Source organism: Myotis davidii, unplaced genomic scaffold (genome assembly GCF_000327345.1).
Source record: "Myotis davidii unplaced genomic scaffold, ASM32734v1 scaffold428, whole genome shotgun sequence".
NCBI lineage: Eukaryota > Metazoa > Chordata > Mammalia > Chiroptera > Vespertilionidae > Myotis > Myotis davidii.
The window spans coordinates 3,366,952-3,380,347 of record NW_006299834.1 but is presented as its reverse complement, the minus strand read 5'-3'; the positions used below and the strand labels follow the sequence as shown (position 1 = coordinate 3,380,347).

General features: G+C 54.9%; 1 protein-coding gene across 1 annotated transcript in view; it reads left to right on the top strand.

Moving 5' to 3' along the window:
• The window catches only part of FAM83F (family with sequence similarity 83 member F), a 31,306-nt gene extending 17,986 nt beyond the window's left edge, over positions 1 to 13,320 (top strand). The window contains exons 3-6 of the mRNA XM_006776012.2: positions 3,082 to 3,249; positions 3,769 to 3,890; positions 4,888 to 5,549; positions 11,792 to 13,320. Of these exons, the coding sequence (XP_006776075.1) occupies positions 3,082 to 3,249; positions 3,769 to 3,890; positions 4,888 to 5,549; positions 11,792 to 11,841 (1,002 nt within the window). The 3' untranslated portion in view covers positions 11,842 to 13,320. The remainder of the gene's footprint in view (positions 1 to 3,081; positions 3,250 to 3,768; positions 3,891 to 4,887; positions 5,550 to 11,791) is intronic.
• The last annotated feature ends 76 nt before the right edge of the window (positions 13,321 to 13,396 follow it).

The following is a 13,396-nucleotide window of genomic DNA, read 5'->3' as shown; positions in this document are numbered from 1 at the left end:
AGCACATATGGAAGAAATGAGGATGGTGTCCATTTTGGATGCATGGCAGTTAACTGGTTAATATGGGAGAATTGGATTTTTAAATATCAAATCAGATTATCCATGAATATGATTTATCCTTCCTTTATTCACTTATTTAAAAAGATGTTTTTAATAGAGTTTTATAAATTTCTGCAAATTTAAAATGAAGAAACTATGTGCTTAAGTTGCAATTTTGGGGGGATCTTATTTTCTTTTTAGTTGATTATTTTTGTAGTAGAGGAATGTTATTGGTTTTTGTATGTTTTTCTTGTAGATGGCAATCTTGCCAAATTCTATTAATTTTAATAGTTTTTCTCTGCATTGTAGGAGGTTTTTCTATAAGAAAAATATATCTGTAAATACTGGTAGTTTTTGTTTCTTCTAATCCTTCTAGCTCTTATTTTTTTTCTTGTCATAGTGCATTGGTTAGGACCTCTAATGCTTTGTTAAATAGCAGTGGTGATAGTGAGTATTTTTTATTTGCTTGAGACTTAAAGGGATTGCATCTAAAATGCTTCAGGTGGGTTTTTAGTAGTTAGCCTTTATCAAGTTAAGGTCCCTTCTACTTCTAGTATTTTTGAGAATTTTAATCACAAATAGGAGTCTAGTGTTATCAAATATTTTTTGAAAACCTATTAAGGTAATGTATGATTTCCCCTCCTTGACACCATAAATGTTATAAATTAAAATCATATATTTTCTGATATTCAATAATTCTTACATTCCTAGGATAAACCTTACTTGATTATGCCGTGTTATGTTTAATTCGCTTTTAATGACTTATGTCATTTTTATTTTTAAATTCATTGATGTATAAATGGTCCTAATATTCTTTTTTATCATTTCTTTAAAATTAAGAATTTCTTAAAAAGTAAACGTCTGTAGTTATTTCTCTGTTTTTTCTTTTATTTGCATATCCTCTGTTTTTGTCAGTCTTGCTAGAAGTTTGTCTATCTTGTGTAGTCTTTTTAGAAAGTCAGTTTTTTATGTGATGTGTCTAAAATAACTTACAGCTGCCACATCTTTGTGAACCAGTGTGATGCAGTGACATGGTTGAGTGCAAATGAAGACCCGAGTTCAAATCCCTGCTCTGCTACACGCTGTGTGGCCTGGAGCACATTTCTATGCCCCTTTGCATTCACGTCCTCGTCTGCAGAAGGGGGATTCCAATCCTCCTCATTGCGAGGATCATATTGGAAAAGTGACCTAAAGCACCTGGAACAGTGTGGGGCCCGTTCTAAGTGCTCGGTGCATGTTAATCCCCGTCTCCAGGGCCTTTCCGCTGTGCTGTTTGCCTGACATGCCCACCTGCTAGGCACCTGCTGGCCCAGGTGGCACCTGTGTGCAGATTAGAAGAGCTGTCCCTTCCTCAGGCAGGCACAGTTCCCACGCACCACCGGCCCAGTGCCCATGCAGTGCACAACCTGCATGCCCAGGCCTGGCCGCCCTGCCCCCTGCCCTGCTCTGTGTCCCTCTCTGCGCATTTCTCATGGTGCCCCCGGCCGCCCGTTCTTCAGGTTCCGGCTTCCTCGCTGACGGGTTCCTTGTTCTCCCCTGGCTGAGAGTAATCAGTCTCTTCCCTTCCTTCAGCCCCTGGCCCCCACCCTGAATTCACATCACATCTCATCTCTGCATCTCTTCAGGCTTTTATTCCATTTTACCTGATGTCTCAGTTCTTTTGTGCAAATGTCTTATCATTCCTCCCGGATTAATCCCTTGAAGTTAGGGATTAGAGCTTATTTGTCGTTAGATCCTCCCTCTGCCCGGGCAGCTCAGTAAATGTTACTTGTATACGCAATTGGGTGTTAAATGCAGGAGCTAAGAAGAGCCTTAAATAACAGTGTGTAGATGGTGTTGGGGGTGGAGTTCTTTAGAGACAGGAGTCGCGGCAATGCACACGTGTGAAGGTGGTGACAGAAACGATGGTGATGGTGTGGAGGGTACCACTTACTGGGTTTCCCATGTGCGGGGCACTGTGTTAAGTGCTTTCACAGTCTCTCAGCCCTCCCGACAGCCCTTTGAGGAGGTGTTACTCTTAGCTCCGTTTTGCTGCCGAGGAAACCAGGGCTCTGACGAGTCAGCAGTGAGTTGGGACCCAGGTCTGGTCTGTCTGACTTGACCGGCAGGTGCCCTCATCCACACAACCACTACCATTTATTGAAGACTCACTCCATTCCAGGCAGTGTGTTTGATGCTTCCCAGACCTTATCTGTCATCCTAATGGCGAAAGTATGTACAGGGCACCTCTACTTTGCAGATAAGGAGGCTCATCAAGATTAAGTGACTTGCCTAAGGTCACATAACAGGAAAGGTCACATAGCCAGATCTCTCTGCCCCCAAAGCATGCTCTTCCTTCTGCATCATGTAGAAAACCCTTGCACTGGAGCTGGGGCGGGGGCGGCGGGGGGGGAGAAAATAGAGGAAGCTGAGGTCAGAAAAGCATGCCTCAGGCTGCAGAAGGCCTGGCCTGCCAGCACGGCTCGTCAGGACTGACTTGGAAATCAAGCGTCCTCAGCAGTGACCTTGCTTTGAGGATGGAGTGGGATGGTCTGCACGCCAAGCTCACTGGAGCTCTGCCCAGATGGGCCCATAGGGAAGTGCAGGGCTTTCCCCTTAGCTTGGCCCTTAGGGAAGCTGCAGGGAGGTCGGAGCACCTGCGGAGAAAGCCGTGTTGGTGCAGATCTGTGGCTGGTGGAAATGAGTCCATTCCTTGCCTTTCGGTGATCACATCTTCTGAGCCTGCTTGTCTCCGTGGGGACCACGAGCAGCTATCCTCAGCCTCCCGGTTCTCGCCCATATGGCTTCTGCAGAGCGGCTGGGAAATCCTTAGGGGGGAGAGGTTTGTCAGGGATGGCCTGCACCCTCGGGGGTTTCCCAGAGCAGAGGGCCCCGGTGTGCTCAGACATGGGTGAGGAAGTAGAGCACCCAGGTGAGGTACCGACAGAGTTTTTGACTGTTGGCCACCAGGAACTCCAGGTCCAGCTGGTCCTCTCTGGGCCCAGGTGTGTCTCTGCAGGTATGTAGTCGCCTTGTTCCTCACCAGTGCCCTTCCCGATCCAGGTCATTGCTGTGGTCATGGACCTCTTCACCGATGGCGACATCTTCCAAGACATTGTGGACGCTGCCTCTAAGCGCCGCGTCCCCGTGTACATCATCCTGGATGAGTCGGGTGTGAAGTATTTCCTGGAGATGTGTCAGGGCCTGGAGCTCACGGACTACCGTATTCGGGTGAGATGCACCACTGTGGCCGGCCATGTGAGGACCAGAAATTGAGACAGAGATGGCCTCTGCCCCTTTCTCCGCCTCTTCTCCAGTTCAGGGGCTCAGATGAACATCAAGATCTCAATCCCTTCTGTCTAAAACCTGATCTTGTGAACCGATAGCCCTAAAAGTACACGCCAAGCTTAAATTATATCACAAGACTGCTGAGGCGAAGGAGGCAGCTCTGGCCCAGATCTGGGGTGCTCAGCCCATAGTCCAAGGTCAAAGCTAGGGCCGTGGTTCTCTTCTGGGGAGCTCTGGGCACCGGCAGGAACCACCCTGAGCTTATCCACACCCAAAGCAAGATTTGCTGACTACTTCCTGCTGTCTAGTTGGGGTTCCCCTGGAAGGCCATCGGGAGCAGAGCTGAGTGCAGACAGGAGCCAGCAGGCAGGTCCCGTGGACGAGAGAGCTCCTCCTCTGCCCCAGCTCAGAGGCTTGCAGGCCCCAACCTGAGTGACGCTGTCTTTCTTTTCTTCTCCACAGAACATCCGTGTCCGCTCCGTGACGGGCGTTGGCTTCTACATGCCCATGGGGAAGATCAAAGGGACCCTGTCATCAAAGTTCTTAATGGTAGATGGTGACAAAGTAGCCACAGGGTCTTACAGGTCAGAGAAGGGCCTGGGAGGCCTTTATTCCTCCTAATAAATGTTCACACTCAGGCATGGGCGGGGCCGGGGCCTCCGTGGTCCTGGGTTTAAGAGGTATTGTCTGATCCGATGGCAAAAAATAGCCTCCTGGCTCGTCCTTCCCCTCAAACTTTGTGGCTACCGGGTTATTCCATAAAAAGGGCCAGCTCTTCCCGGACATTAAGGGCCGCCTGCTTTTCATGGTCCACAGCCGATGGCTGCATTGTGAGGCTCGTTTTTTAGGCGGGACAAGCAGGAAGCGGAATGGATCTGATCTGGGAAAGAAATGTGAGGGTGTGGCCTGGAAGGAATGTCCCCCGAATTCTGAGGCTGAAGTAAATCACCAGGAATGTGAGAGACTAGATCTGTGCAAGGGTCTGCCCTCCACGTGAATGAAATCTAGGTCCAAAAAGAAACCTGGGCACCGAAGCCAGTAATACATGACCTCCGTCCTCTTGTAGTTAGAATAGGGGGTTCGCAGACACTCGGTGTGTAGGAGATTCACAGGAGAACCAACAAGGAGTGGAATGACCTTAAGAACAGCAGCAGCTCCAGTGACCACTTATTAAATGTGTGCGTTGTGGCAGCCACTGCGCTGGTGTAGCCACGTTCTCTCACCCGAGCCTCGCAACAGCTCTGAGACGGTGCACCCTGTGAGCCCCGTTGTACAAAGGCGCACAGGGTAGAAACCAGGACTGAATCCAGGCCCGACTTCTGGTCTCCTTGCTGGCACCCACTGCCTGCTTTCTGCACTGGAGGCCAAGACCTGGGGAAAAAGGGAGACTTGGTTCAGGGGAGGGACAGGTTCCCAGCAAGAAGGCTGGGCGGTGCCTTCCCCGGGGCAGCCAGGCATCAGCCTCAGTGGGCGATCAGGCTGGGGCGGGCGCAGCCGGCTGTGGAGATGGGCCTGCTTGGTAGGGGGCGAGGTCACTGGCCTGGGCTCATGTGTCTTGCTTTTCCGTCCCTACCTTCCCAGGTTCACCTGGAGTTCCTCTTACCTGGACAGGAACCTCCTCCTCCTCCTGACGGGGCAGAACGTGGAGCCCTTCGACGTGGAGTTCCGGGAACTGTACGCCATCTCCGAGGAGGTGAACTTGTACCAGCAGCTGAGCCTGGCAGGAGGCGCAGGCATATTCGGCCCTTACTCCTCCACGGTGGCTCGCAAGCTCATCAACCCCAAGTACGCCCTGGTGTCCGGGAGCCGCCACCCGCCGGGGGAGATGATGCGCTGGGCTGCCCGGCAGCAGCGGGAGGCGGGCGGCAACCCGGAGGGGCAGGAAGAGGGCAGCGGAGGCAGCGAGTCAGCCCAGCGCCTGGAGAACTTCCTGAATGACCTGGTCACGCTGGAGCAGGTGCTGCCCGCCGTGGAGCCCATGCCCTCGGGAGAGCTGAGGCGGAAGCCTGGCAGGCTGGTCTCCCCCCGAGAGGCTCTGGCCCGAAATGGCAAGGGAGAAGCGCTCAACGGCGAGGCCGCCCAGGCCAAGGAGGGCAAGCGCTTGAGCTCCAGGTTCTTCAGCATCCGGACCAAGAGGCCTGCAACGCCCAACGGCATGGCCAGCTCCCTCTCCACGGAGAACTTCGCTGAAGTGGAGTTCAAGGGGAAGAGGACCAACGAGGGCTCCAGTGCCAACGCCTCAGGTGAGCCCTCCCTGGCCCCGAGCTCCCCGGCCCCAGGCCCGTATTGGAGAGCAGAGTCTTGGACCTGCAGAAAGGCAGCGTGCTGGCCTGGGGAGAGCCCTGCTGGTCTGGGTCAGACAGTCCGTTCCCACTCTGCCCTTGCTTTCATCTAGCTCAGTGATGGCGAACCTATGACACGCGTGTCAGAGGTGACACGCGAACTCATTTTTTGGTGGATTTTTCGTTGTTAAATAGCATTTAAATATATAAAATAAATATCAAAATATAAGTCTTTGTTTTACTATGGTTGCAAATATCAAAAAATTCCTATATGTGACACGGCTCCAGAGTTAAGTTAGGGTTTTTCAAAATGCTGACACGCCGAGCTCAAAGGGTTCGCCATCACTGCTCTAGCTCATGGTCTGGGCCGGCCACTGCGGGTCTGAGTTTCCGTTTCCTCTTCTCTGAAAGGGAGGATGCGCTTGCCTTGCCCAGCTGTTCTGAGGCTACAAGGTGCTCAGAACAGTGCCGGGCGTGGGGGAGTCTGAGGAAGGTTCTCCTCTGTAGATAAGCCACAGGGGCACAGCGCAGCGGAGTGGCAGGGCTAAGGCTCGACCCTGCCTCTGAGTCTAGGGATCCAGCTAGCAAAGCTGGTTCCTTGTCATCAGGATCTAACCCGGACAAACACACCCCACCCTCACCTGCGCCCCACCCCGCCCTGACCCCCTTTCCTCATTCTGCTAGGAAGTGGCTGAACGGGGTTCCTCCCCTGTGCTTATCTGATAAGCGGTGTTTGCCGGCTGCTTACCTCCAGGAGAGATTGTTCCTGACGGTGATATCCTCCTGGCTGTCTCACTGCGATCCCCTAGCAAGCAAGTCCAATTCAAAGGCTACCATGGGCCGAATAAACAAGGTTTAAGTGTATGAGGGCTGCAAAAGAACAAAAGCTTCAATTCTCATAGGAACATAGGTTTATTTTGATAGAGACATGCTGAATACAAAGGGCTGAAATAAATGAGTCATTGTTAACATAAAATAATAGAATGTTTTATTAAAAATTAATATTTTCTGCACATTAACTTACCAGACACTGAATAACTACACATCAATAAGCGTAACACACCTTGGCTGGCTTGGCTCAATATATACACATATACATACATATATATATATATAAAAGCGTAACGCAAGTAAGTAAACCTATTTTTCTTGTTCTCCTGAAGCAAAACATTTCCTGTTGCGCACACCAAAAAGTCAGTACAAGACTAATGACATGGCAAATCGGCTGTGCTAAAATATTCGCTGCTAGTATTAGTGGAGAGAAATGGTGTGCCTGTGTGTAAGGGGTGTAAGGGAAATGAATGCAGCACAATTATAGTAATCAGTCATTAGCAAACGTTGTAGTTCGTTATTCATTATTATGTATAACAGGATATTGTAAACATTAAGCTATGAAATTTTTGTTAAAACATTTCTTACATGCCGTTATATTGGCTGGGCCGCAAACATATTCGTTGTGGGCTGCATGCGGCCCGTGGGTTTGACATGCTTGCCCTAGAGGACCTGGCCTTTATCTCTGTCTCTGGAGCAGTTTCCAGTGTGGCCGTTCCAGAGGCTGGTGGTGACAGCCAGGGCTGCTGCTGGTGCCTTTTCTCTTGTCAGCATCTCGGAGTCAAAAAGGTTGCCATGTGGGGCTTTCTCCCTCCGTGGCTCTGGGGCCTTGCAGCAGTGACTGGCTCCTGGCCTGCCAGGGAGTGACCATGACGGGGCCTAAGGCCTGGCCCTGGGCAGGCTGAGCAGCTCAGGACCCCTGCATCGCCCACAGCCTCCGCTTTGACCTGATAGTGAATGGCCTGAGTGCAAGGCTCTTCCCCTCCGTTCCTCCCACAGCCCTGCTACAGGGCCTGACATGCTCTGCTCTTAACGTGAGGCCAGGCCTGGAGTCTCGGTGAATCGGGGCCCAGCGGGAGCACCAGTGCTGCACCACTGTTGGCCAGGAAGCATTTATTGAGCACCTCCGTGTGCTAGGTCCTTCCCTGGGTGCTTTCTCTCTCACTTGGCCCCACAATAACTTGGAGAGGTGACTTCAGTGGTCCCTAGGCACAGTGGGACTGGGGCCAGGACTCATGTTCTGCGGGAGGGTGGGAGGGGTGTGACTAGCCTAGTCCCATTTCCCCAGGGCTCCCTGGTTCCCCCAACACCAGATGCTGTGGCTGCTTTGCACCTCTTGTTTGGAGGCACGGTTGCCATGGTGAACACCTGGCAGGGAAGGGAGGAGGAGGGGTGAGCCCAACAACAAAAGGGGCCATTTCCCAAGTCCTGATGGAGGTGAAGTGGAAGCTTTCTCTTCCTTCAGCCCCTCACCCTGAGGTGCTGTTTCCATAGAAACGAGAGGCCCATTGTCTTGTCCCTCCTTGCTGCCTTTCCCAAGTCTCTCAGCATCAGTTCCCTGCTTAAGTGCCTTGGGCAGTCTTTGCTCAGTCACACCACTCACAGGGTGCCCAGCAGCCAGCCAGGCAGCCCTGGACTGTGCCCTGGAGAAGCGCCTCTCCCAGGGGCCGGGCACCCAGAGAGGGTGCGGCACCCACAGAGATGGTGAGAGAGAGGACAGCAAACTCGAGAGTACAAAAAGGGGTGCCCAGCAAGATCACCCTGTTCCTCTCTGTTCTTTAGAAGGAACATAGAGTGGCCTCGTCCAGCACAGCCTCTGCCCACCTGGGTGGGCATCCGGTACCTGAGAGCCTGAAATTCAAGTCCCTAATGAGACTTCTTCTCTCCCTGCTGCTTTCCTCCTCAAAGTCCGGGCTGCCTGAGTGCCTCCTCTCAGTCACTAGGAAGCTGGGTCTCTAGGGCTCCTGGCAGCACGGAGACCCCAAGGTTGGCACCAGTAACCCTGGTGCACTTGGCACTGTCAGCTGCTACCTTAGGGCCCCATCCCGGGCAAGGCTCCTTGTCCTGCAGTGAACATTCAGGCCATCATCACAACAGCCAGCCAACGACCTCAGCTCCCGCGGCCCATTCCTTGCTCCCCACCCTCTGGACATACCCTTTCACCTCCCGGGGCCATTTTCTGGTCAAGAAGAGAGGGGGTGAGCCGGGGAGGGATTCCAAGGTCCCTTTGAGCTCTGATTCTGACTGTCCTTCCCGACTCTGCTGCCCTTGTCTCATGGGAGAGAGAGCTGGGCTGATGACAGGGTGGGAGAAAGAGAGAGAAATAGAAACGCCAAGTGCTGGCAGCCTGTGAAATTGATGCAGACCCAAGTGCGGGCCTTGGGAGAACCTTCAGAAACCCCTTCCTTTAGGTCTGGCGTTCATCAGGGGGCCACCTGGTGGTTTGAAGGCTCACAGCGCCCTCTACTGGCGAAGCTGAGCACCTTTTCCTTCTGGTTTTTCTCTTGGCTGAGACCTTGCTCCTGCGCCAAGTGCGCTCAGCGGCTTTGCCCAGCGTCCACAATTCAGGGCCCTTCCTGAGGACCCTGGGTCCTGGCCCCAGCTGGTGTTTGGAAACTGCAGTGTCGTGTTATAAGTCTGGGCATCGTTACCACGGAGGTCCCGGTCACACCGCACAGATGAAGGGAGCGGAGGGAGCCTCCTTCAAGGAACTGCTCCCCCTAGAGAGGAGGCAGGATCCTTATTCTCACTGGCAGATGCCACAGTCCTCCCGCCTTCTGGTTTCTCTTGGGCCTAAGCAGGGCTTTGTCGCCATCCAGGTGGTGACGTGAGTGAGGAGGGCACATATGTCCCCATCTATTGAGCCATTCGTTTTTGTGTGTGTTTTGGTGGGTTGTTTTTTTATCCTCACAAGGAAGGAAGGAAGAGAGAGAAATATCAATGTGAGAGAGAAACATTGATTGGCTGCCTCCTGCACACTCCCCGACCAGGGATCAAACCTACAACCTAAGTATGTGCCCTGACTGGGAATCGAACCTGCAACCTGTTGGTGTATGGGACCGTGCTCCAACCAACTGAGCCACCTGGCCAGAGCTGCCTGATCACTCACTTAATGCATTAACAAATGTGTGTCTCTGCAAAGTCCGCTCCGTGCCAGGCGTTGTTCTAAGCTCCTGGTGCAGCCGTGAAGGAAACGAGCGCAGTCCCCGCTCTCATAGAGTGCCATGCTGCAGAGAGTGGGCGGGGAGGCACTGACCCTCTTATAACGGGCGAGGGGAAGGCCTCTGGCATAGGGGCATTTGAGCAGAAACTTGAATGGAGGGAGGGAGAGAGTCACGTGGACATCCAGGGGAAGAATCTTCCAGAAAAGGGGGATGTGGAGCCCTGAAACCTGAAGGAAGGTGAAGCCTCTTGTCCTTGTCCTGCTGCCCATATCCATGTCCCTACCTACCTCTCTCCCTCCCCCAGGCTGTGTCCCTCCCCCACCCCCGTCCTGCCCTGACTTCATGCTGCCTCCTCCCACTTCCCACCCAATTTCAGTCTCACTCAGTATGACCTCCCTTTGAAGTTTGACTTTCTCTCATCAGCCTCCTCTGGGCATCCATGCCACAGATTCTCTATTTAAAAAAACACACACACAAACCTGGGGCTGTTCGTGCTTCTTCCCTATTAATCTGGGCAGGTCTGATTCGCCCCGGAGTCTTGCCGAGCACCGGCTGCGGTGGGCTCCCCACCCCGTGCACCGAGGGAACGATGGAACATAAAGAATTTCCCCTCAAACGGTTTCTCTATCAGAGGCATGAAAATGAATTCTGAGTACAGAGGGTCTCCCCAGGCGCTCATCCAGCCCCACGGCCTGAGCGTGCGAGTGGGGATTCCTGCCTCTCCGGGGGCAGCTGGGGCGCGTGCAGCCTCCTCTGACACCCCTGCCCGTCCCACTCCCAACCGGGGCTTGTTTCCCTTACCTGCCTCCACACACTGCTGCCCCGGGCCGGACCTTGGCATCTGCTCAGGGGGCCAAGCAGACGAAAGGAGCCCCAAGGAGAAGACGTGGGGACGGACGTGTCCAGGGCAGCAGCGAGGGGGCTGTGGGGCGGCTTGATGTGGTCCCTTCAGAGCCACACCAGCCCTGGCCTCAGCTCCCCGAGGAAGATGACCGCGCTCCTTGACCCTGGGACCCTCCAGAGGGAAGGGGCACAGTCATGGGGCCCCTCCCACCGCCTCCAAGCTCTGTATGCTGCCAGCACAGTCTCCCAGGAGCTCAGCTGGACTTGTCGTACCTCCCAAGGAGAGTTGATGGAGCAGGGCGGCGGGGGGCGGGGGGGGGACCCCACTCTGCCTGTCCAGGTCTCTCTTGGCCCAGGGGAAGAGGCGCCTTCATTAAATTCACCGCTGAAGTGAGATGGGAAGGCGGTGTGAGCAGCAGGGAGAGGACCCGCCCCTTGCAGTGTGGAAAGGAGCTGGCAGGAAATCCCTGGGCAGCTTCCACCTGGGAGGCAGGCAGTCAGCCCCCCAGGAGGGCGTGGGTCCAGCGGCCAGCACCTCGAAGGCAGGCCGGGAGCCTGCCAGTGTCTGCCTTGTCGCGGCAGAGCAGGCGTCCCGCCAAAGGAGCCTCGGGCCTCTGCTAGGTATTATGCAGGAGGGGCCTGGGAAGAGGGGACCTGCGCTTCTCTAGTCTGGAGGAGCACAGCTGCCTCCCCCTCCCTTCAGCTGAACGTGTTCTCTCTGTCCATTCAAACCGCCTCCCGAAGCACGTGGTCCCTTCCACAGGGCCTGGCTCTCGTCAGCCTCCCCACCTTGTGAGGCACAAGCTTGTCCTCTTCCAACCTCGGCAGCCTGCATGGCGGAGGGAGCCCTGCCAGGATTTGGAAAATCGGGTTCTGGAGCCAACGGGCTCTGGGAGCGGGTGGCCGCGCTGCCCTCCGTTAAGACAGGCTGACGGTCCCTTCTCAGAGCGTGGCTGCCCTGAGGACCACCTGCGAGAGAGACTGTGGTTATGCTTTGTGGGCTATGAGGCTGCAGCCGGTATTAGCGACAGGTGAACCACCTCCTAACGAGACTTTCAGTCATGGATTATGGTTGTTGGTTTGGGGTCTACATCCTTCCCCCTGTCCCCCTGAAATCAGAAGAGGGCAGATCCCTCGATGGCCCAGCCAGGGGCGGTCTTGCCAAGGCTGCCACGCCCGGGAGCGTCTTTCCTTCTGCTTCCCTGGGGCCCTACTGACCTGCCTCCAGGTCAGCAGTTTGGGAGGGAGACAGTGACCCAGCCCCAAACTTGAGGTGTGGGCGGTGCGCACAGGAGAGGAGCTGGAGGCAAGTCCACTGAGCCCTTCACTCACAACCTTTCCTGTCTGTGTCCCTTGTCTCTGCAGGTAAATCAAGTCCCAGTCCTGCCAAGTCCAGCAATTGCGTGATTTCCTGAGCCTCAGGCCAGTGGTGGACAGGACCTGGATGCCCCGCTGCCCGTTTCGTGGAGAACACAGGTCAAACCCTGCACCACTTTGCACATCAGACCCCAACTGCCTCCCGCCCAGCAGCCTCCATCCTGGCCTCAGGGACCCTGTCTCCCAGACGTGAGGATCTGCTGCGTCTCCACAAGACTCTCAGTGTCTGGGCAGGGGTCGCTCTTCCTTGTTTACATGAAGTGGAAGCTTGACTAGTGTCCTCTCTCCTTTACGCCCGACACCCTCCCTCCACGGGGCCAGCCTCGCCCTGCAGGGCCCAGATGGGTGAGCCCTTATCTTTCTACCTTAATGTGGTAGGGTCTCCCGGGCGGCCCCAGCCCCCTGATTTCTCCTTTCCTGGGCTTCTTGGTGCTTCTGGTCCCCCCAGCAGGTCTGATGGGATAAAAGGGAAGAAGACGGGCCTCTGAACTGAAGGTAGAGGATACTAGGTCAGCTGGGACCCCGGCGACTGTGACCTGCCGGGCGGTCCCTGCAGGCACCTGCACTAGACTCTGAATGGCGTGAGGATAAGACCGCCCACGGGAGCCAGTGGCAGAAGTCGGTGCTGAGGGCTCCTTTCCCTCACTCCTCCCCTAGGGGTCCAGACCTCCTGGGCTATGGCCTACTGTAAGCCATGACGGTTCTTATAGTGCCTTTACCTGGGGCTACTCCCTCCCCTCAATGTGCCTTGATTTGCAGCCCAAAGCAGGGAGAGCGCTTGGCCAAAGGTAGATTCTGGTGGCCTGGGAGGCTGGGCAGGAGCGCTAGCCCTTTCCCCGCCCCTGAGATGGCCCTTCACCCCCTTCACCAGCCAGGACTTAGGGTCCTTGTCTAGTTACATTTCAGCCAAAGACCAGCCTTAGCCCCCTGCCGAAAGGCAGGCTGTGTAGGGCCCTCGGCCTCTCCAAAGGGCCTAATTACCATGATGCCAGGCCAGCAGACCTGCCTAGAATCACACTCTACCCTTACCCCACTGTGTGACTGGGGGTCTGAGGAGAGAGTTTGCTGATGGACACCGGAGAAATTGCCAAACTGTAAGCTCTGCGAGCAGCCCCCCGCCCCCACCCTGGCAGGTGCTGGGGGTCAGAGCCAGCTCTGTGAACCCTGAATGCACCAGGCCTCTCACTTCTGAACCAAACTCGTGTCCTGTGTCCTTCCTTCTGCCAAGCCCCGGGGCACCAGCAGCACCGGAGGAGGGCCCAGATGTCTGCGGAGGCTGGTGTGAGGCCAGCCCGGCTGTGCTGCGGTGAGCAGATGTCCTGTGAGGAGCAGGAAGTGGCCAGCACAGCGCAGGCATTGGAGCAGAACCGCGGGTGTGGTGGGGGGGGCGGGGGGGTGCCGGGGGTGAGCCTGGGTCCCAGGCCTCCTCTGTTCATCCTGAGGGCGGACCCCGACCCACCTCCCTGAGCTTCTGTGAGGATTAAACACTTTCTGGGAAGTGCTTTCTCACGCACCAACGCCTGGCAATGTGGCACATGCTTGTTCTGGGAGGGCAGGCAGGGAGGGAGCGAGGGAAACGGGGCGGGGCCCGTC